A 24,972-nucleotide genomic window follows, 5' to 3' on the forward strand; every position below is an offset into this window, starting at 1 on the left:
GGGCGCTAATGACCATAGAAGTTTTGCGCCCAAAAAAAAAAAAAAAAAAAAAAAAAAAAAAAAAAAAAAAAAAAAAAAACGTGAGGCACCCTGAATACAAAAATAGATTAAGAAGATTGGAGACCTAACCTAACCTAACGTAATATAACCCTCTCCTGTAGCAAGGAATCGGAGTGTTACAGTGAGCCTGTCTTCTGAAGATGTAGCAGTTATTAAGTGAATATTGTGCTTTGTGATATGAGGATACACTTCATTGCGCACATACAGAAATGTATGCTCATCCATTCTTAAGTAATTGATGTACGACTTGACGTCTTCCACTGTAAGCTCACGTAACAAGTTTTGTTGAATGCTTTTATCGTGTCGTTGTAAAACCCACGGCTTCACCCAGATTAGATTAGTTTTTCGTTCCATAGATCCGTGCTGAGGAGATCCTCGTGGATGTGGAACATGTCGATTTTTTAAGCTGAAATAACAATAGTAATAGTATGAATAAATACATCATTTGTTTCTATTAAAAATTTCGCCAATGGAGTAGAAGGAGTTGGCCAGTAGTAAGTCTTTCAGGCTCCTTTTAAACTGATCTTTATTTCTAACATAAATTTTTTATGTTTCCTGGCAAATTATTGAAGATGAGTGTTCCTGAGTAGTGGATCCTTTTTTGAACTAAAGTAAGTGCTTTTAAGTCCTTGTGCAGATCATTTTTGTTCCTGGTATTGTATGTATGAACGGAGTTGTTTGTTGGAAAAAGAGATATATTATTTACGACAAATTTCATTAAGAAGTAAATATACTGAGAGGCAGTAGTTAGTATACCCAGTTCTTTGAAGAGGTTTCTGCAGGACGTCCGTGAATTTACTCCACAAATAATACGTATTACACGCTTTTGGACTCTGAAAACTTTTGTTTGACTTCAAGATTTACCCCAAAATATTACCCCATATGACATTATGGAATGAAAGTAGGCAAAGTATGCAAGCTTTTTCGTTTTTATGTTGCCTATGTCTGCTAACACTCGAATTGCAAATACAGATTTGTTAAGGGCTTTCTGCAGTTCTGTGGTGTGCTCCTCCCAACTGAATTTATTATCAAGTTGTAATCCCAGGACTTTTAAGACTGTCAACCTCGTATGTATGGTTCCATTTTTTCCCCCACTTCTTTTCCGCATGTGCACACAATGCAATTGGGCTACGTACAACTGCTGTGGTTAATAACAACTTGTTGTCAGCCATCTTGAACTTTGACAAAAAATTTGATGACAGTGTAATACCCCTTCTAGCGCTACGTCAAAGATCTTTGTCAAATATATTGGACGGAATATTGGATCACATCTTTGATCAAATCTTTGACAAAGAAATTTGATAGTGTAATACCGGCCTAAATAAAGTAAATAAAATGGATTGTGAATTGATAATCTGTGGTGACTTCAATATTGATTTCCTCACGAATAGTGGAAATAGGGAGACCATTTTGAACCTTGCAACGTCCTACAATTTAAAGGCTGAAGTAAAAGCAGCTACCCGAGTATCAGAAACTTGTCAAACAGCTCTTCATCAGTTTCTAGTAAAGAAGAGTTTACACAACACCTCACTAAAAATTTTCAATGCAGGTTTTAGTGATCATCTTGCTCAAATATTAAGCATAAAAGTACAAGGCAGTATTATTAACAACATGTCTTTTAGAACAGCATATCGAAGCTATAATCAGCATAATGTGAACTACTTCAACAACTTATTACAGAAAGAAAAATGGCTAGGAGTGTACAAAATGAACGATATAAATGAAAAATTCAACACTTTCATTGATACATTAACCCATTTCTTTGAACTTGCATTCCCACTGAAAACATTAATCATACGGGGAAACTCTAGAACAAACAGCTGGGTCACAAAGGGAATAAGGGTTTCATGCCAGAAGAAAAGACTACTTCATGAAATATGTAACTCAAAAAATTCCTCACCTGTAGTACGCGCATACTATAAAAAATACTCCAAAATATTAAGAAAAGTAATAAAAGCAGCAAAAATAATGCATAATGATGAAATCATTTATAATTCAGCTAATAAATCAAAGGCTATGTGGAGTGTTATAAAAAAAGAATGTGGAGAATACAGACAACCTTGGAAAAATATAACACTATCTCATAAAAATAAAAAAAGTAACAAACCCCTTAGAAGTAGCCAACACATTTAACAACTTTTTCACATGTGTTGCTGAAAATATGTTACAATCAAACTTTAAGAGCATCCAGGCAAATGAATATAAAATAAGTGCTTGTAGAGGATCAATGTAGATCAGTTCTGTTTCACAAGATGAAGTAACTAAAGCAATAAAAGGACTAAAAAATTCCAAATCGTCAGGTATTGATGGTATACCTGCAACAATGTTAAAGAAGAGCGCATCAAACCTAATTGAAGTACTCACACATTTATGCGACTGCTCACTTCAGGCAGGCACTTTCCCTGATGATGTTAAAAACCTGTATATAAAAAAGGGGATAAAGACAATGTAAATAACTACAGACCCATCACAATTTCCTCCTGCATCTCTAAAGTACTGGAAAAAGTTATGTATTAGAAACTTATGAAATTTATAAATAAAAACAGCATCCTATGTAATGAACAACATGGATTCAGAAATAAGAGGTCAACGACAACTGCTGTCTATGAGTGCATCAATTCCATCCTAAACCTGATGGACAAAAAACAGGAAACAATAGGAGTCTTTATTGACTTGTCAAAAGCTTTTGACATGGTGGACCATAAAATTCTGCTATCAAAGCTAGAAAGATATGGTATTCGAGGTCTGTCCAACAAGTGGATCAGGTCCTTCCTGACAAATCGTATGCAGGCAGTATGCGTCAAGCACACAAATATTGAACTAAAAACTGTATCTAATCAGTTATCTGACTATAAACAAATAAAATGTGGTGTACCCCAAGGATCCGTATTGGGACCCCTTCTGTTTCTTCTGTACATAGATGATCTAAGCCTAAATATTGATGCACACAAATCAATCATATTTGCAGATGACACCACGATTCTACTAAAAGGAGACGACGGTGAACAGTTACAGCAGACAGTAAACACGGTCACGAAACAACTTAGCACCTGGGCACAGAGAGTAATCAGCTTGTAATAAACAGTAAGAAAACTGTTGCTCTAAAATTCCACAATGTTCCTAACAAGGACATGCTTATCCCATCAGTCTCTATCAATGACGAACCAGTTGGTAACAGTACTGAAACCAAATTCTTAGGACTTTGGCTGCAGAGTAACATCAGATGGAATAAGCATATTGAATATCTCAATGCAGAACTGAGCAAAACATGTTATCTTCTTTGTTCATTAAAATCATGCTGTAGTGAGAAAACAGTATTGAATGCATATCATGCGTACTTTCATTCTCGTCTTAGATATGGGGTCACCTTCTGGGGAAACTCTAAAATAGCTAATAGCACTTTTAAACTACAAAAAAGGGCCATTAGAATCTTGTTTGGGTGCAAGCCTAGAGGCTCTTGTAAACCCCTGTTTAAGAAATCTGGTATTCCCCCATTACCATGTGTGTACATTATGGAAACCCTTTTGTTCTTTAAATTAAATGTAATAGGCAAGGACCAGAGACTACAAAAAAACTGTGATATACATGAGCACTTTACCAGGCAAAACAGAAACTTACATATGACTCAAATCAGCACAGCACTGTGCCAAAAAGGTACTTTTCACATGGGAGTTAAGCTTTATAACAAACTTCCTGACAACATAAAAGCTATCACTGAGGTCAATACATTTGGAAAATCTCTAAAGTCATATTTACAGCATCACTGCTTTTACTCCATTGAAGAATATTTAAATTTATGAAATGTGTTATATAAATACTTACGTGTAAAGTGTATTATTGTAAGCTTAAATATGTATGCCTTGAAATTACTTTCAGACTGTATATTTATAACTTGACTTGTCCAATGTCTTATGAATAAGCTGCTATGTAGACAACAGGACCAATAAAATACAATCTACAACCAGTGTCATTGTTTGTCATATGTACATGTTCTGTGAAAATACAGCCAAATGTGTAAATACAGCCAGTGCGTAGAAGTTAAAAAGAAGTGAGGCCAAACCAGAACCAAGTGGGGTAGCATAATTTATTTTGTGAATTCTACTATTAGATTTCTCTGAGGATACCTGTAAGCATGTTATTGAATATGTTGCCAAGTAGAGTGGTTGGTCTTTGACACAAAATGATGCTGCTGAATTTGAGCGGAGTCTATCACGCTTGATGGTATCGTAGGCTGCAGTTAGGTCTAAGAAGACCCTCATGTTTATCTTCTGCTTCTCATAGCAGTTTTTTTTTATGAGAGTTACTATTGGCACCTGTACTTCACATCCTCTTTCTGATCCAAATCCAGCTTGCTGTATACATAGTTTTGTTTATGGCTGAGTAGATTCTATTACGAATGAGCATCTCCTAGAGCTTTGAACGTGACGCTGAGGGGAGAGATGGAATGGTAGTTTTCAACTTCTGAGGTATCTTTGTTTGGCTGTGGTATAGCAGTGATCTTAGTTTTCTTGAAGAGAGGAGACAGATGACAGGTTTCTAAGATATTTGAAAAGACGGTGTTCAGCCATTTGACAGTAGTAGGAACATAGTGCAACAGGAAGTCGGGGTAAGTACCAACAGTGCCTTCTGTTTTTTAGATTTTATGTTCTTCATACCTTCTGTGGTGTCTTCCAGTTCAAATGGACAGAAAACTCAAGTACTGAACCATATGTCACTAAATTGTAAGATGATAAAAATTAGTTAAGGTGCTTAATCTTCCTTTCTTTCTTGCTTTCTTACTTGCTTAAGGAGTATATAGTGCATCTTAATACTTTGTGAACCCACAGTAACGGCAGATTTTGTTTTTTATGTACACTGATGAGCCAAAACATTATGACCACCTGCTTAATAACTTTTTTGTCCATCTTCCGAATCAAATACATCACTGATTCTGCATATTGGGGATCTGACACAGTTTGTCTGTAGGTCTGTGGAGGTATGTGGCAGTGGATGTCCATGCACAGGTCATGGTAATTTGCGTAAGTAACGGCCCGCTGATTTGCATATGCAGTGATGGTGCCCGATAGCAACCCGGATGGGTTTCTTAGGATTTACATCAGGCAGATTTGGTTGCCGAGACATCAATGTGAGATCAGTACAGTGCCCTTCAAACCATGTAGCATGGTTCTGACTCTGAGACACAGACAATTATACTGCTGAAAGATGAGATCGCTGTCGGGGAAGACATCAATTATAAAGGGATGCAGGTGGTTCACAGCTGTCAGTGTGTATTTGATTACTACCACAGGTCTCATGCAAGTGTAATGTCTCCCACAGCATAATACTGCTCAAACCAGCTTGTGTCAGTGGTACACTGCCTGTTTCAAGCTGCCGTTCACCTCAATAACAGCACTTGTGAAGATGACCAGCGACCTAGTGTAGCAAAAATGTGTGTCACCCGAAGAGCCGACACATTTCCATTGGTCGATGGTCAAATCCTGATGGTCCTGTGTCCACTGCAACAATAACTGATGATGTCGTTGGGTCAACATGTGAGCACAAAGGGGTAGGCTACTGTGGAGCTCCATGTACAACAATGTGCTATGAACGATGTGCTCCAAAACACTTGTGCGTCCACCAGCATTGTGCTCTTTCGGCAGAGGTGCCACAATTCACCATCTATTCTACTTTACAGAGCAGACAAGCATCTGAACCCCATGTTCTGTCAAGAATCATTGATGTCCAACCTTTTAGCACTTAGTGGTAGTTTCACTGTCCTTCAACCTCTTTCTGCAGAAATTCATGACAGTGGCATGTGAACATTCAACCAGCTTTGCCATTTTCAAGATACTCATTGACAGACTCTGCATAATAATAATAATAATAATAATAATGTGCCCTTTGTCAAAGTCACTTATCTCAGTGGATTTTCTCATTTGCAGCCCATACCTTCACTAGGGTTGTCCCCTGTCCATACCTGCTCCTCTTACATACCTTTGTTACATCATCACGCGCCCACGATGCCACCAGGCAACATCCAATGTCACAGTTGGAAGTGGTCATAATGTTTTGGCAGTTCTGTGTACATACACAGTCCAGTTATAAAGATCAGTAAGTAAATGAATGATTCCAATCCAACTATGAAGCTATATTGTGAAAACCAAGTCAGCTGTTGATGCCCATACTTAAATTGATCATCATGCCTCAGTGGAGATTATAATGCACATGTAGAACATTTCAGATTGAGTAGTCATTACAGTTGTATTCAGTTGGTGCATAAGTTTGTAGTGTTTTTTGTAAGCACAGCAGATACACATAACAGAGACTTTATCACCAATAGTATATTCCCCTTCACTGTTTACAACAGTCTGTCAATGCTGATTCCATAACTGTAGAAACCATGGGATTTTGAGGTGAAAAAATTGTTGAGCCATGTTCAGAGTGCACTTTCATCCAGAAAGGAAGTTCCTTGGAGATTGTTAGATAGAGAACAGAAAAGGTGAAGATCTGAGGGAGAAAGGTTAAGTTTGTGGAGAGTGACTTCCCAACTGAACTCCTTGATAATGTATTTGTCAGTCTAGCAGAAAGCAGGCAGCCATTATCGGCAGAAGTGTCACATCACACAGTCTTACTGCTCATTGGCCTTTGATTGTGTTTGCAAGATGTCTCAGTTGTTGACAATAAATGTCAACAGTGATGGTTATACCTGAGGGAAGCAATTCATAGTGCATTACACTGTTGTTGTTCCACCAGACGCATAACATAATCTTTTGTGGATGCACAGGCCTTTGTACAGGGAGTTTCTTAGCATAAAGACACCATTTCTCACCATGAGTAGTTGTACAGGGTAGGAATGGGTGGGGTTGTTCACGAGCCAATTGATGAGCAAGCAGAGGTGCATGTATATTCACCCTCTGATTTTTGTGATTTTGCGTAGAGCATACTCACACATTCCATTTTTGAATCTTCCCCATTGCATGCAAATGTAGCATGATGGTGGAATGACCACAGTTCATCACATTTGCCAATTCTCATGTATACTGATGTGGATCATCATGGATTAATGTATTTAAATGAGCTACAACAAATCCCGAAGGGCTTCCTGAACATGAAGAGTCACTAATGTCAAAATGATCCTCCTCAAAATGAGAGAGCCATTTTCTTGCCGTGCTCTGTCCCGTGGCATTATCCTCATATACGGTGCAAATGTGTGTGGCTGCCCCTGCTGCTGTCGTCACTTTACTGAACTCGGACAGAGGAATAGAAATGTTATGATTTCTCTACTCGGCACTCCATATTTAGAGTCCACAGCTCCACTCACTATCTCCAAATGACAAAATCCAAACTTAAATAGCAACAATGAACTACAAATAAAAAGTGACATCGATAAATAAACCCATAGCAACCAGAATACCAACATGCAAAACAAATATGCTCTGAAGTTATGCACTAGCCTGATAGAATATACAGATGAGTAGATTTTGTAAGTATATTCCATATATAACGATGGGACACATTGCACATAAAAGATGTACAGTTTATGTGTGAATAATGTTTGAAGAGGCATTAGTTGTAGTCATTGCATACACTTTATGTATAGTTTGTTCTCATTTGGCCGGCCGATGTGGCCGAGCGGTTCTAGGCGCTTCAGTCTGGAACCGCGCGACCGCTACGGTCGCAGGTTCGAGTCCTGCCTCAGGCATGGATGTGTGTGATGTCCTTAGGTTAGTTTGGTTTAAGTAGTTCTAAGTCTAGGGGACTTATGACGTCAGATGTTAAGTCCCATAGTGCTTAGAGCCATTTGAACAATTTGTTCTCATTTGATACAAATAGTGTATATGGAGTTTTAAACTGACGAAAATCAACAGCCATGGTTGGTTGCGCTTTATATAATGCAGTTCCAAATATATTCTAAGTGATTGGAGATTTTTTATTTTTAAATTTTTTTTCGGATATTTGTATTTGGCCTGACTTTTTAGTGAACAGAATTTGCCTGTTTATGGTGGTGGTATTTATTTTTGTTTTAAAAGTTTGCACATATTGTGATTTTTAGTGTAGAATGGGTGTTTTGTAGAGCACATTTTGGTGGTAGTTTTTTTTTCTTGTTTGTATTTTCTGTGCACAAAACTGTAATAGTGATTTGGGTGATTTACTCTCTTGCTGCCGTCTGTTTGTTCCTTCTCAGTTAGTTCAGACAGCTTTGTTTGTATTTTTTGGTGATTTTATACCGTTTTTACACAGTACAAAATGGATAAGGACTGTGCTTGTTGTGAACAGACACAAAGGTAATTGGCTGCTCTCTGGAAACAGCAAGAACCTGCATTGGCCCTGATCAACAGGCTTCAGGCTACTACTCTGAACTGCAGTGACCTTGGGGCTCCAATGGTGACAGCTGTGATATTTTTGGTGCCATTGGAATCCCTTGGCAATCCTGCTGCCACTGTGTCTTCTGATGCAGGTCACGGAATGCCTCTGCTGTTGAGCCAGTGGCCAGATTTTCCTGAAGTCTGGACAAGTGCAGAAAATGATATCCTGGTCATTTGGAGCTTCAGCATTAAATGGGTAATGGGGACCCTCTGAGAAATAGCAAAGAGGTTTGGAAAGTATGCCAATTCGCATTTGGTTTGCTTGCCAGAAGATTTTGTCTGAGCTGCGGAGGAAGCTCTGCTAGCTGTAAATCATAGCTCATGTCAGCACAGACACTTGCCGCTTGAGTTCTGAGGCTGTCAGTTCCTTTAGCTGGCTGGCTGGATTGCTGAAGGCATGGGCATGGGATGTGAGCTCAACTCACTATTTGTAGAATCGTAACCAGAGTCAGTCATTGTCTATTGATTTGGAACTGAGTGGAAGGCCTAAACCAGAAACTCGAACAATTCTGTGTCAGTCCTGGATGCAAATTTCTTGATCTCTGCTACAGGTGGAGAATTTTGGGCCCTGCTCAGTAAGTAAGTGGTTACTTGGGTAGCAGAATATTCTTCACAGTTAGAATTCAACAAGTCATTCTTAAAGGAACAAAACTGACAGGTGTAAAGGTAATTTCAGGAGTGCCCCAAGGAAGGGTGACAGGAGTATTACCATTTACGATACATATAAATGATGTAGTGGATAATGTATTGTTGTGAAACCTGCAGAGCATGTATGATTGGTGTAGGGATTGGCAGTTGATCCTGAAGGTAAATAAATGTAACGCATTGTGCATAAATAAATGAAGAAATCTACCACTTTACGATTGCACTGTTGGCAACAAGTCACTGGAAATAGTAACTACTGTAAAATACGTGGTGGTAACAATTCAGAGCTGCCAAAAGTGGAATGACCACATAAAACAAATTGTAAGAGAAGCGGATGCCAGGCTTAGATTTATTGGAAGAATCTTAATGAGAAAAATGGCTTACAAAACACTCAACCTTCGTGACTATTGCTCATCAGTCTGAGACCCAACCTGATTGTATTAATGGAAGAAAGACTATCAAATAAAGAGTGGTGTGTTTCACGTAGTGATAATTTAGTCAGCATGAGATAGTTACAGTGATGCCTAACAAACCCCTGTGGCAGATGCAGCAGGAGAGGCATTGTGCACTGCCGAAAGTTTTACTGTAGAGTTTCCTGGTGAATAAGTTCGGGGAGGAGTCAGGCAACATATTACTTTTCCCATGTACATCTTACAAAATGACCCCGATGAGAAAATTAGAGCTAATGTGGAGGTTTACTGTCAGTCACTCTTCCCTTGCACTATTTGCAATCTACAGAGCAAGGGAAGGAAGGATAGTAATGCTAGAGGTACACTCTCCCACAAACTCTAAGGTGGTTTGCATAGTGTAGGTGTAGGTGTAGATTCATAGGTTGATATCAGGTGGTTTGTCCTGTGATGCCAATTCTTTAGACAGTTAATATTATCTGGATTTGTCGTAAGGAATGATTAATGAGGAAGCATATAATTTTTGATATGTTGCTCGTATTGGCAGTTATATTGTGTGTTAATGAGGATACATTGTGCCGTTATTGCCAACTTACCAGGTGCAATATCATTAAATTTTAGGAGCAGTTAGTTGTTGGTTTACATATCAAGCACTCTGTTCTTTTGTAGCAACTAAATAAGGAATATTTTGTGCTATGGTAGTTTGCAGAAGGCACAGATGTGATGATTACTGCTGGACATGTAATGAATTGCGTCAAATTATTCTATTGCGCTATGTTGTGCATTGAAGAGAAGGTTCTTTGAAAGAACAAAACTTATATCCATTGCTACTAATTAAAATAAGAATAATTAATAAAATTTGTATCATTCCCTTTCAGTTTTGGCAAAAAACACAAAAGTATGCAGTATGCTGGGAAGCTTATAGGCCTACTGACTCACTCTTGACACAAACGAGGCATAGTATTGGATTGACACTCACTTGGAAGCAGCACTTGTCACTAAATCATCATAATAGACACACAAAAATAACAAAATAACACGTCTCTCTCTCTCTCTCTCTCTCTCTCTCTCTCTCTCTCTCTCTCTCTCTCTCCCCCCCCCCCCTCTCTCCGTGTGTGCGTGTGTGTGTGTTGGAAAGAAATTAGTACATATGGAAAAATGATGTCGATTTTATCCGATGATGGCACATGCCACCTGTGGGATAGTGGATGTACTGATAATCTTATCAGTGTCATCTGCCAGCATAGTGACTTAGCTACCAGTGTGCCATCTGTGTCTACCCTTTAAAAAGGAATGATCAAAGAAAGAAGAATTGCGTGCTGCAGACATTTGAAGCAAGCAGGCAACCATGCCACAGATACTTACTTGTGCTTGCTACAGCAAGGGAGTGAGTTTGAAAGAGGTCAGATTGTGGCTTTCCGAGTGGTGGGATGGACTTTTAGGAGAATGGCCACACAAGTTGGACATGCTGTGTCAGTTGTGCAAATGGTGGTGATATCAGCAGTCACATGAACATTCCCACATCTGTAGATGAGGTACTGGATGTCCACGCAACACAGTCGCCTACCAAGATCGTCATATTGTAAGGGCAGCAGTGGCTGATCGTACAGCTATCACAGCACAGATAAGACATGTCAGCAAGAACTGTTGCGAATCAGTTATTACCAGTGGGACTATGGGCATGTACATCCCTAGCTCGTTTTCCACACATGCCACAGCACTGACTTGCGTAGCTCAACTGGTGCCATCAGAGAATCACATGGAAGTGATTGTAAGGTCATCCGAAGACCAGTATCAGTTGCAAAGCGATTTAGAAAAGATTGCTGTATGGTGTGGCAGGTGGCAGTTGACGCTAAATAACGAAAATTGTGAGGTGATCCACATGAGTTCCAAAAGAAATCCGTTGGAATTTGATTACTCGATAAATAGTACAATTCTCAAGGCTGTAATTCAACTAAGTACCTGGGTGTTAAAATTATGAACAACTTCAGTTGGAAAGACCACATAGATAATATTGTGGGGAAGGTGAGCCAAAGGTTGTGTTTCATTGGCAGGACACTTAGAAGGTGCAACAAGTCCACTAAAGAGACAGCTTACACTACACTTGTTCGTCCTCTGTTAGAATATTGCTGCGCGGTGTGGGATCCTTACCATGTGGGATTGACAGAGGACATCGAAAGGGTGCAAAAAAGGGCAGCCCGTTTTGTATTATCACGTAATAGGGGGGAGAGTGTGGCAGATATGGTACGCGAGTTGGAATGGAAGTCATTGAAGCAAAAACGATTTTCGTCGCGGCGAGATCTATTTACGAAATTTCTGTCACCAACTTTCTATCCCGAATGCAAAAATATTTTGTTGAGCCCAACCTGCATAGGTAGGAATGATCATCAAAATAAAATAAGAGAAATCAGAGCTCGAACAGAAAAGTTTAGGTGTTCGTTTTTCCTGCTCTGTTCGGGAGTGGAATGGTAGAGAGATAGTATGATTGTGGTTCGATGAACCCTCTGCCAAGCACTTAAATGTGAATTGCAGAGTAATCATGTAGATGTATGATGGGACGAGAAGTGACTTGTGCAACTCGTCAGCCAACAATTCTTACAGAACTATATGAACACGTTGAGCAGGTGTGGCATAACATATCCCAGGACAGTATTTGCCATATGTATGAGTGACTGGATGCCAGAGTCGGTACCTGCATGCCCACCCATGCAGTAATATGAGTATTTCGGCATGGGTCAATATCTGGTACCTAAAATCTTGTGCTATTGATCTGTAAATGTAATCATTTCATGTACTTCATCTGCACTGTTGCAACAATAAATCTTAGGTGAACTGGAAAACTCTAAAATGGTATACTATTTTTTTTTCACCACCCCATACATTTTTGTGGCAATATTAAATAGCAGCTTTATGAGACAAGTTTACTATTTGCAGGAACAGAAGCACTTTCCAGCCTTCCTCTACAGATGGCGTTGTACTTCAGTGTGATCTTCTTCCCAGTTTGGCTTTCTTCTATGACAGTTATGTTTCATTTCAAGGTACTGTATCATTAGGTGTTTTATGTAATGAGCAGTTGTAATAGTCATGTGTTGTTGTTGTTGTTGTTGTTGTTGTTGTTGTTGTCGTTGTCGTCTTCAGTCCTGAGACTGGTTTGATGCAGCTCTCTATGCTACCCTATCCTGTGCAAGCTTCATCTCCCAGTAGTTACTGCAACCCATATCCTTCTGAATCTGCTTAGTGTATTCATCTCTTGGTTTCCCTCTACAATTTTTACCCTCCACGCTGCCCTCCAATGCTAAATTTGTGATCCCTTGATGCCTCAGAACATGTCCTACTAACCGGTCCCTCCATTTTGTCAAGTTGTGCCACATACTCCTCTTCTCCCCAATTCTATTCAATACTTCATCATTAGTTATGTGATCTACCCATCTAATCTTCAGCATTTTTCTGTAGCACCACATTTCGAAAGCTTCTATTCTCTTCTTGTCCAAACTATTTATCGTCCATGTTTCACTTCCATACATGGCTATACTCCATACAAATACTTTCAGAAACGACTTCCTGACACTTAAATCTATACTCAATGTTAACAAATTTCTCTTCTTCAGAAACGCTTTCCTTGCCATTGACAGTCTACATTTTATATAGTCTCTACCATCATCAGTTATTTTGCTCCCCAAATAGCAAAACTCATTTACTACTTTATGTGTGTCATTTCCTAATCTGATTCCCTCAGCATCAGTTGATTTAATTTGACTACAATCTATTATCCTCATTTTGCTTTTGTTAACTTTCATCTCAAATCCTCCTTCCAAGACACTGTCCATTCCGTTCAACTGCTCTTCCAGGTCCTTTGCTGTCTCTGACAGAATTACAATTTCATCAGCAAACTTCAAAGTTTTTATTTCTTCTCCATGCACTTTCATTCCTACTCCAAATTTTTCTTTTGTTTCCTTTACTGCTTCCTCAATATACAAATTGAATAACATCGGGGAGAGGCTACAACCCTGTCTCACTCCCTTCCCAACCACTGCTTCCCTTTCATGTCCCTTGACTCTCATAACTGCCATCTGGTTTCTGTACAAATTGTAAATAGCCTTTCGCTCCCTGTATTTTACTCCTGCCACCTTTAGAATTTGAAAGAGCGTATTCCAGTCAACATTGTCAAAAGCTTTCTCTAACTCTACAAATGCTAGAAACGTAGGTTTGCCTTTCCTTAGTCTTTCTTTTGAGATAAGTCGTATGGTCAGTATTGCCTCACGTGTTCCCATATTTCTACGGAATCCAAACTGATCTACCCCGAGGTCGGCTTCTACCAGTTTTTCCATTCATCTGTAAAGAATTCGCATTAGTATTTTGCAGCTGTGACTTATTAAACTGATAGTTCGGTAATTTTCACATCTGTCAACACCTGCTTTCTTTGGGATTGGGATTATTATATTCTTCTTGAAGTCTGAGGGTATTTCGCCTCTCTCATACATCTTGCTCACCAGATGGTAGAGTTTTGTCAGGACTGGTTCTCTCCCAAGGCCATCAGTAGTTCTAATGGAATGTTGTCTACTCCCGGGGCCTTGTTTCGACTCAGGTCTTTCAGTGCTCAGTCAAACTCTTCACGCAGTATCGTATCTCCCATTTCATCTTCATCTACATCCTCTTCCATTTCCATAATAATGTCCTCAAGTACATCGCTCTTGTATAGACATTCTATATACTCCTTCCACCTTTCTGCTTTCCCTTCTTTGCTTAGAGCTGGGTTTCCATCTGAGCTCTTGATATTCATACAAGTGGTTCTCTTTTCTCCAAAGGTCTCTTTAATTTTCCTGTAGGCAGTGTCTATCTTACCCCTAGTGAGATAAGCCTCTACACCCTTACACTTGTCCTCTAGCCATTCCTGCTTAGCCATTTTGCACTTCTTGTCAATCTCATTTTTGAGACGTCTGTATTCCTTTTTGCCTGCTTCATTTACTGCATTTTTATATTTTCTCCTTTCATCAATTAAGTGTAATATTTCTTCTGTTACCCAAGGAGTTCCACTAGCCCTCGTCTTTTTACCTACTTGATCCTCTGCTGCCTTCACTACTTCATCCCTCAAAGCTACCCATTCTTCTTCTACTATATTTCTTCCCACAATTCCTGTCAATTGTTCCCTTATGCTCTCCCTGAAACTCTGTACATCCTCTGGTTCTTTCAGTTTATCCAGGTCCCATCTCCTTAAATTCCCACCTTTTTGCAGTTTCTTCAGTTTTAATCTACAGTTCATAACCAATAGATTGTGGTCAGATTCCACATCTGCCCCTGGAAATGTCTTACAGTTTAAAACCTGGTTCCTAAATCTCTGTCTTATCATTATATAATCTATCTGATACCTTCTAGTATCTCCAGGATTCTTTCATGATTCTTGAACCAAGTGTTACCTATGATTGTTATGCTCTGTGCAAAATTCTACCAGGCAGCTTCCTCTTTCATTTCTTAGCCCCAATCCATATTCACCTACTACGTTTCCTTCTCTCCCTTTTCCTACTCTCGAATTCCAGTCACCCATGACTATTAAATTTTTGTGTCCCTTCACTACCTGAATAATTTCTTTTATCTCATCATACATTTCATCAATTTCTTCATCTGCAGAGCTAGTTGGCATATAAACTTGTACTACTGTAGTAGGCGTGGGCTTCGTGTCTTATCTTGGCCACAATAATGCGTTCACTATGCTGTTTGTAGTAGCTTACCCGCACTCATATTTTTTTTTATTCATTATTAAACCTACTCCTGCATTACCCCTATTTGATTTTGTGTTTATAACCCTGTATTCACCTGACCAAAAGTCTTGTTCCTCCTGCCACCGAACTTCACTAATTCCCACTATATCTAACTTTAACCTATCCATTTCCCTTTTCAAATTTTCTGATCTACCTGCCCGGTTAAGGGGTCTGACATTCCACACTCCGATCTGTAGAACGCAAGTTTTCTTTTTCCTGATAACGTCGTCCTCCTGAGTAGTCCCCGCCCGGAGATCCGAATGGGGGACTATTTTACCTCCGGAATATTTTACCCAAGAGGACGCCATCATCATTTATCCATACAGTAAAGCTGCATGCCCTCGGGAAAAATTACGGCTGTAGTTTCCCCTTGCTTTCAGCCGTTCGCAGTACCAGCACAGCAAGGCCGTTTTGGTTAATGTTGCAAGGCCAGGTCAGTCAATCATCCAGACTTGTCCCTGTAACTACTGAAAAGGCTGCTGCCCCTCTTCAGGAACCACACGTTTGTCTGGCCTCTCAACAGATACGCCTCCATTGTGGTTGCACCTACGGTACGGCTATCTGTATCGCTGAGGCACGCAAGCCTCCCCACCAATGACAAGGTCCATGGTTCATGGGGAAGAATAGTCATGTAGAATAACAAAACTGTAAAATATAAATTATTTAGCTGTAGAAGCTAATGAGAATCGTGTGGTTTTTCTAAGCACACTTCTTGTAAGCCTATACATTAACAATTATGGAATTCAGCTATAGTGGTGATATTATATTTTATTTTTTAAAATCTGTATGAATGTTGTCTCACGCCTAAGTAGTGTAGCATTCTGACACTAATAATAATTAAATGAAGCCTACCTTTTGTGATGATAGCATTCATTTGTTCTCTGCCTGACAGTCAGACAATACGTCTTTCACTTTGTAGAAAAATTGTGATAGAATATGTGATATAACATGAATACTTTTGAATTAAACACACGTGATGAGAGGCAGGAAGAGGGGTTGGAGTGAGGGGATAGTAGCTCGGTGGGAGGCAACAAGCCTACCAGCTATGAATGAGGGAGGAAAGGACGGCAGGAGCACCAGCTGTGATGCACAGTTGTCGGAGCTGGTGGGGAGTGGCGCATGCTGAAGGTGACGTCAGGACATGAATGTGGGATAGGGTAATGGGATGGAGGAAGGGGAAAATGTTGAGTGGAGTGTGTGGGTACAGTGGTTTATTGGAGTTTGAGACCAGGACGATTGCAGGAGCGAAGGATGTGTTACAAGGAGAACTCCCATCTCTGTAGCTTAGAGGTGCAGGGAAGGATCCAGATGGTCTGTGTTGTGAAGCAGCCATTGAAAGAGAGTATGTTATGCATAGCTACATGTTGTGCCACTGGATGGTCAACTTTGTTCTTGGCAACAGTTAGGCAGTGGCCATTCAATGGACAGCTGAATGATAGTCATACCTAATTAAAAGGGTGTGCAGTGTTGTGCAGCAAAGTTGGTATATGACGTGGTTGCTTTCACAGGTGGCCTGACCTCAAAAGTGGTCGGATAAGCCTGTGACAGGACTGGAGTAGAAAGTGCTGTATGTGTGGATTGGACAGGTCTTGCACCTTCTCATTCCAGAGGGATATGATTTCTGTGGTAACTGGTTCGGACAGCAGATAGCATAGTGGTGGACTAGGATGTTGTGTAGGTTGGTTGGGCGATGGAACACCACTTTAGGAAAGAGTGGGAAGGATCTTGTGTAGGATGTATCCCATTTCAGGACATGATGAAGGATGTGGTTTAGTCCTTCTAGTCCAGTATCATACTGGGTGACTTGGGAAAGCTCCTGTGTAGTTTATTCTTGGGAATGGTCGGTAGATTGGGAGAGTGTGAGGATATGGCACAGGTAATTTGTTTGTGGATGAGGTAGTAGAGACTGTCTGTGAAGATTTTCATGAGATCTGCAGCATGCTGAGCAAGGGGATTCTTGTTACTGCAGATACGTTGTCCATGAGTGGCTAGGCTATATGGAGAGGGGGGGGGGGGGTTGGTGTGAAAGGGATGGCAGATGTCGAAAGATAGTAGCTGTTGGTGGATAGTGGGTTTATGTGGACAGAGGTTTGGTTGGAACCATCAAAGAGGTTGAAGGTACATCAAGGAAGGTGGCATGTTGGGTTGAGGGGGATCAAATGAAGTGGGTGGTAGAGAAGGTGTTGAGGTTGTGAAGCAGTAATGACTCAAAACTAAGATGCCCTATCCTCATCCCTTCACAACTTCAATACCTTGTGCCCCATCCTGTGCGCGACTTTCCTCGATGTGGACCTCAATGTCTGATGGCTCCATCCACACCTTTGTTTGTGTTAAATCAACTAACCACCAACACTTCGTACATTTCAGCTGTCATTTCTTCTGCACAAGAAAATCCCTACCATAGATCCTGGGCACCCATAGACATCTTATCTGCAGTGGTGGGAACTCACTTGCCCATTGTGGTGAAGGTCTCGCAAAGGCCTTCACAGAGAGGCACTATGCAGTTGACCTAGTCCGCAGACATATTTCCTGTGCCGTATCCTCGCACATTCCCAATCTTCCCACCATTCCCAAGAATAAACTACCCTCAAGTCAACAACTATCACCTTGCACTGGAACAACTTAACAGTATCCTCCATCAGGGCTTTGGTTACCTCTCATCATGCCCTGAAATGAGGGACATCCCACCCCAAACCCTTCCCACCCATCCTAAAGTGGTGTTCGATCGCCCATCCACCCTACACAACATTCTATCCCACCCGTATGCCACCTCCACTCCCAGCCTTTTCTGAACTATGTAGATGGGAGTTATACTTGCAACACATTCTTTGCTCCTGTAATTGTCTTGGCCTCAATTTCCAGTTACCCACTGCATCCACACCTTCCACTCAATATTTCCCCTTCTGTCCTGTCAGCACTTCCCAAATTAAAACCGACATGACATTTAGCATGCGTCTCTCCCCACTGGCTCCGACAACTGTGCATCACATGCCTAGCCCATGCTCCTGCCATCCCCCCCTCCCTCTCTCATTCCTAGCTGGCAAACTGCCTCCTGCTGAGCCACTAGTCACTCACCCCTAGTCCCTCTCGCCACCTCCTACCTCCCTCCCCCTACCCCTCTCCCCTCCACTCGACACAACCCCCAACTGCAACAACCTAGTCCACCTGTCAAAATGCAGTATTGTGCATCCAGTCGGCACTATGGAGGTGTGTGTGTGTGTGTGTGTGTGTGTGTGTGTGTGTGTGTGTGTGTGTGAGTGTGAATGTGAGAGAGAGAGGAGATTACTGTGAAAACTAGCAAGTTTTTTCTCTTTGTGTGTGTGCCTGTTAACAACTCAAAGCATGTGCTTTTTGAGGAATGTTCTCCTTTAATCCAAAAGTATTCATTTCCTTTAGTTTCTTATTCAGAACACTGAATATCTCCTGACAGAGTCTAGAAACATGCCTCAGCAGAGCTAGTCTCTTTAAGGCTGTCTTCATGTAAATTGCGGAAACATTAATGTTTTCTGAAAATGATGCTTATTTGGTTCGCTGTTTTTGAACAAGTTCATGTATGGCACATAATTTTCTCTTCATCTTAGGTTCAAATTAGTGGAGCGATGTCTCATCTTGTGTCACAGTGCTTGCAAAAATAGTCATTTCCATTTCTTGTATTGTGTCAAAAGTATACTGTCACTTGAGTTTGTTTTTGGGTACATGAACATTCTTGGAATTTATTTGACACAGACTTTTTCAAAACGTGTATTGTGATATTCTGCACATGCTTGCTTTTCCAGTTACCAATAAAATTAGATTTTTGTGCCATGTGTTTCTCCTCAGGAACGTATTTGATTTGATTTGGATTGTGTGAGGAACAATAATATTGCTATTGCCTTCTTTGATACATAATCTGTACACCCAGCTGCTGCAACTCACTTTCTCATCTTACTACACATTTTTAAGTATTGTGTGCTAGTTATTACAGTCTACATTTCCAAAGGGCCAGCTAATGCATTTTACGCGTAAAGGGTGATTAGGTAATACGTAATTCCCAGCACCTGGGTCAACAGGTAGGGATCGTACATACATCCTGGTATAGGCCAGGCCCAGGGAGAGGTAATAGCTTGACATGATACCTTTCCAGTTGCAAATTGTTGCTTTGTCTGGAGTTGGGCAGGTGTAACCTGAGGTGTCAACAGTTACCCAAGATGGGTTACTCTCTCTATGTGGGAAACCACCAGAAGAAGAGAGCTAACCATCAGAGACACACTGTCAATCTAGGGGGGCTCTCAAATTACAATGAGCACACCAGTCCCATCCTCTCTGCCTCCGTTTAACAAATGAAAATAGAAAGAAATCAAGAAAATTACAAATATTCCAGTGGCATTGTGCTACTTGTGACACGCACCGAATAAGGTTAAGAGTTCTGTTCATGTAACTCCATTCATTTTTCAGCAAGGAGTGGACACAGTTGCTGGTCCAGTGGTGCTTACTCGTGCCCCATTCGTGACATTTAATCGGATACAGCTTCTGCTGAAGATAAGGCTAGGCTATGCCATTACTAGGACCCTACATACTCAATCTGATGCATTGTTACCAGTGTCAGTGTTTAAGTCATACTTGTAAGTCCTCTTAAGATGCAGTCAAACTCATACATTGTGGCAGAGATACAGAGGGGGGAGACTGTACATCCCCTGTCTCTTGCTGCATTAACTGCACAGGAGGCCATGCTGCCACGAATGCCCTCTGTACTTGCTATACAGGATGTTTGTGCACGGGAAAAGGTTTCATTTACTGGTGCTTGGAAAATGTTTGCCATCTGATAGGCTTTCATATCACCATCTTGCACTAACAGCACTTTTGTGGCTATACCACAATCAAAATGAATATGTCTACACAGACAAGCTACCGCCTATTCAGAGCCAGGATTCTAAAGTCCTCGAACTCTAAAGTAGCATCCTTGTCTGTTACTACTGTACCTCCACAACAATTTATCAAATCTTCACCCACACAGAGAAGTCTCATGTGACACATATAGAATACCAAAAATTGAACAGAGAATACTGTCAAGAAAGTTTATTGTTTATCTCTTGTACCAACGTCCAGGTCGTCATCTAACAAATGCAAGAGGAATTGTTCCTTGCATTCCCCAACTCGGAAATCCTCTTCAACTTCGGCGCTGTGCCCTAACCTTGTTCGGTCAATCTCCACTTCGCCGACACAAATCGTCAACTGATCCTAAACCTTAAAGACAACTAATCGACTGGGGAAGCTCCACTTCTGAAGAAATAATGGAACAGAATCCTCCTCCTCCTCCTCCTCCTCCTGAAACCTGTATTCCAGTGCACATAGAATCGAGCTGTCCAAAGCTGCAAGGGTGATCACTAACCCTACTGTCACCTGACGTCCTTAAATTTGGTTATCGTCCAGTTGAATGTATGCAGCATCAGATCACATACCACTGAATTTCAGTTGCTTTTACATTCATGGTCCCTAGCTGTTATTTGCGTGTAAGAAACAAAAATATGGCCCCAAGACCACTTCAACCTGTCACACATCATCATGCATTGCTACCAGTGTCAGTGTTTGTCATGCTTGCAAGTCCTGTTAAGATGCAGCCAAACTCATACGTTGTGGTAGACACACACACATGAGGAAGACTGCACATTTCCTTTCTGTCACTGCATTAACTGCACAGGAGACTGTGCTGCACAAATGCCCTCTTTAATTTAAGTGGGCTATGCAGGACATCTGGGTGAGGGGAAAGGTTTCACTTACTGTTGCTATGACCTTCCTCCTGAGAAGGGGCTCCTGTTCGTGATGGTATAGTGGCACTTATCTGAGAGTTGAATACTTGGTTGCAAGCTGTCACTGTTTGTATTTCCCTTCCCAGGATAAAATTTTCTCTCTGCGTCAACTGTGCACTCCTCTCAATTGTTCATAACAGAGTGGAAATACTACAGCTTACTGGTCAAATCCCAACACCAGTGTTCCTGCTCAGCAATTGCAATGGCCACCATCCTATTTGCGGCTCTCCAAGAGCCAGTGCAAGGGACACACTCCTGGCAGATGATCTAGAGCAGATTAATATGATTTCTCTTACCACAGGTGAACCCACATTTCTTTCAGATTCCACACATTCATTGTCACACCTGGACCTCTCCATCTGCAGTAGATAGCTAGTTTACCGTGTAGAGAAGAAGTCTGTCGTCTTGGACACACACACTATGTGATCAAAAGTATCCAGACACCTGTGTGAAAATGACTTAAAAGTTCGTGGTGCCCTCCATCAACAATGCTGGAATTCAATACAGTGTTGGCCCACCTTTGGCCTTGATGACAGCTTCCACTCTCGGAAACATATGTTCAATCAGGTGCTGAAAGGTATCTTGAGGAATGGCAACCCATTCTTCACGGAGTGCTGCACTGAGGAGATGTATTGATGTCGGTCGGTGAGGCCTGGCACGAAGTCGGTGTTCCAAAACACCCCAAAGGTGTTCTATTGGATTCAGGCCAGGACTCTGTGCAGGGCAGTCCATTACAGGGATGTTACTGTCATGTAACCACTCCGCCACAGGCCATGCATTATGAACAGGTGTTCGATCATGTTGAAAAATGCAGTCGCCATCCCCGAATTGCTCTTCAACAGTGGGAAGTAAGAATGTGCCTAAAACATGAATGTAGACCGGTGCTGTGGTAAGGCCATGTAAAACAACAAGGGGTGCAAGCACCCTCCATGAAAAACATGACCACACCTTAACACCACTGCCTCCGAATTTTACTGTTGGCACAACACATGCTGGCAGATGACGTTCAAATTTTACTGTTGGCACTACACATGCTGGCAGATGACGTTCACTGGGCATTCGCCATACCCACACCGTGCCATCGGATCGCCATATTGTGTACCGTGATTCGTCACTCCACACAACATTATTTCACAGTTCAATCATCCAATGTTTATGCTCCTTACACCAAGTGAGGCATTGTTTGGCATTTACTGGCATGCTGTGTGGCGTATGAACAGCTGCTCGACCGTGAAATCCAAGTTTTCTCACCTTCCGTCTAACTCTACATCTACATTTATACTCTGCATGCCACCCAACGGTGTGTGGCGGAGGGCACCCTACGTGCCACTGTCATTACCTCCCTTTCCTGTTCCAGTCGCGTATGGTTCATGAGAAGAACGACTGCCGGAAAGCCTCCATGCATGCTCGAATCTCTCTAATTTTACATTCGTGATCTCCTCGGGACGTATAAGTAGGGGGAAGCAATATATTCGATACCTCACCCAGAAACGCAGCCTCTCGAAACCTGGACAGCAAACAACACCGCGATGCAGAGCGCCTCTCTTGCAGAGTCTGCCACTGGAGTTTGCTAAACATCTCCGTAACGCTATCACGCTTACCAAATAACCCTGTGACTAAACATGCCGCTCTTCTTTGGATCTTCTCTATCTCCTCTGTCAACTCGACCTGGTACGGATCCCATATTGATGAACAATACTCAAGTATAGGTCGAACGAATGTTTTGTAAGCCACCTCCTTTGTTGATGGACTACATTTTCTAAGGACTCTCTCAATGAATCTCAACCTGGCACCCGCCTTACCAACAATTAATTTTATATGATCATTCCACTTCAAATCGTTCCGTATGCATACTCCCAGATATTTTACAGAAGTAACTGCTATCAGTGTTTGTTCCGCTATCATATCCTTCTTTCTATGTATTCGCAATACATTACATTTGTCTATGTTAAGGGTCAGTTGCCACTCCCTGCTCAAAGCGCCTATCCACTGCAGATCTTTCGCTGAAATTTTCTTATGCTGCAACTTCTCTGTATACTACAGCATCATCCGCGAAAAGCTTCGTGGAACTTCCGACACTATCTACGAGGTCATTTATATATATTGTGAAAAGCAATGGTCCCATTACATTCCACTATGGCACGCCAGTCAGAGATATAGGCCTATAGTTCTGCGCATCCACTTGACGACCCTTCTTGAAAACTGGAACTACCTTTGGTCTTTTCCAATCATTTGGAACCTTCCGTTCCTCTAGAGACTTGCGGTACACGGCTGTTAGAAGGGGGCCAAGTTATTTCGCATACTCTGTGTAGAATCGAATTGGCATCCCGTCAGGTCCAGTGGACTTTCCTCTGTTGAGTGATTTCAGTTGCTTTTCTATACCTTGGACACTTATTTTGATGTCAGGCATTTTTTCGTTCGTGCGAGGATTTAGAGAAGGAACTGCAGTGCGGTCTTCCTCTGTGAAACAGCTTTGGGATAAAGTGTTTAGTATTTCAGCTTTACACGTGTCATCCTCTGTTTCAATGGCATTATCATCCCAGTGTGTCTGGATATGCTGTTTCGATCCACTTACTGATTTAACATAAGACCAGAACTTCCTAGGATTTTCTGTCAAGTCGGCACATAGTTTTACTTTTGAATTCACTGAACACTTCAAGCATAGCCCTTCTTACGCTAACTTTGCCATCGTTTAGCTTCTGTTTGTCTGAGAGGTTTTGGCTGCATTTAAATTTGCAGTGAAGCTCTCTTTGCTTTTGCAGTAGTTTCCTAACTTTGTTGTTGAACCACGGTGGGTTTTTCCTGTCCCTCACAGTTTTACTTGGTACGTACCTGTCTAAAACGCATTTTACGATTGCCTTGAACTTTTTCCATAAACACTCAACATTGTCAGTGTCGGAACAGAAATTTTCATTTTGATCTGTTAGGTAATCTGAAATCTGCCTCCTATTACTCGTGCTAAACAGATAAACCTTCCTCCCTTTTTTTTTATATTCCTATTTACTTCCATATTCAGGGATACTGCAACGGCCTTATGATCTGCGCTTACAGCTTCGAAAAGTTGGGGTCTGTTTGTTATCAGTAGGTCCAAGATATCTCCATGAATCGGATCTCTGTTTAATTGCTCGAGGTAACTTCGGGATAGTGCACTCAGTATAATGTCACTCGATGCTCTGTCCCTACCACCCGTCCTAAACATCTGAATGTACCAGTCTATATCTGGTAAATTGAAATCTCCACCTAAGACTATTACATGCTGAGGAAATTTATGTGAAATGTATTCCAGATTTTCTCTCAGTAGTTCTGCCACTAATGCTGCTGAGTCGGGAGGTCGGTAAAGGAGCCAATTATTAACCTAGCTCGGTTATTGAGTATAACCTCCATCCATAAGAATTCACAGGAACTATCCACTTCTACTTCACTACAGGATAAACTACTACTAACAGTGACAAACACGCCACCATCGGTTGCATGCAATCTATCCTCTCTAAACACCGTCTGTGCTTTTGTAAAAATTTCGGCAAATTTATCTCTGGCTTCAGCCAGCTTTCTGTACTTATAACAATTTCAGCTTTGGTGCTTTCTATCAGTGCTTGAAGTTCCGGTACTTTACCAACGCAGCTTCGACAGTTTACAATTACAATACCGATTGCTGCTTGGTCCCTGCATGTCCTGATTTTGCCCCGCACCCTTTGAGGCTGTTGCCCTTTCTGTACTTGCCAGAGGCCATCTAACCTAAAAAAACTGCCCAGTCAACGCCACACAACCCCTGTTACCCGTGTAGCTGCCTCTCATAGTACTTGCAGTGGATCCTGATGCAGTTTGGTATTCCTGTGTGATAGTGTGGATAGATGTCTGCCTATTACACATTACAACCCCTTCAACTGTCGGCGGTCTCTGTTAGTCAACAGACGAGATCGGCCTGTGTGCTTTTGTGCTGTATGTGTCCCTTCACATTTCCATTTGACTATCG

At 41.3% G+C, this 24,972-nt stretch overlaps 1 protein-coding gene across 1 annotated transcript in view; it reads left to right on the forward strand.

The window, feature by feature from the left end:
* The window catches only part of LOC124714307 (transmembrane protein 17-like), a 68,621-nt gene that overhangs the window by 33,648 nt on the left and 10,001 nt on the right, over window positions 1-24,972 (forward strand). Inside the window, exon 2 of the mRNA XM_047243010.1 lies at window positions 12,392-12,495. Within this exon, the coding sequence (XP_047098966.1) occupies window positions 12,392-12,495 (104 nt within the window). The remainder of the gene's footprint in view (window positions 1-12,391; window positions 12,496-24,972) is intronic.

Source organism: Schistocerca piceifrons, chromosome 1 (assembly GCF_021461385.2).
Source record: "Schistocerca piceifrons isolate TAMUIC-IGC-003096 chromosome 1, iqSchPice1.1, whole genome shotgun sequence".
Classification (NCBI taxonomy): domain Eukaryota; kingdom Metazoa; phylum Arthropoda; class Insecta; order Orthoptera; family Acrididae; genus Schistocerca; species Schistocerca piceifrons.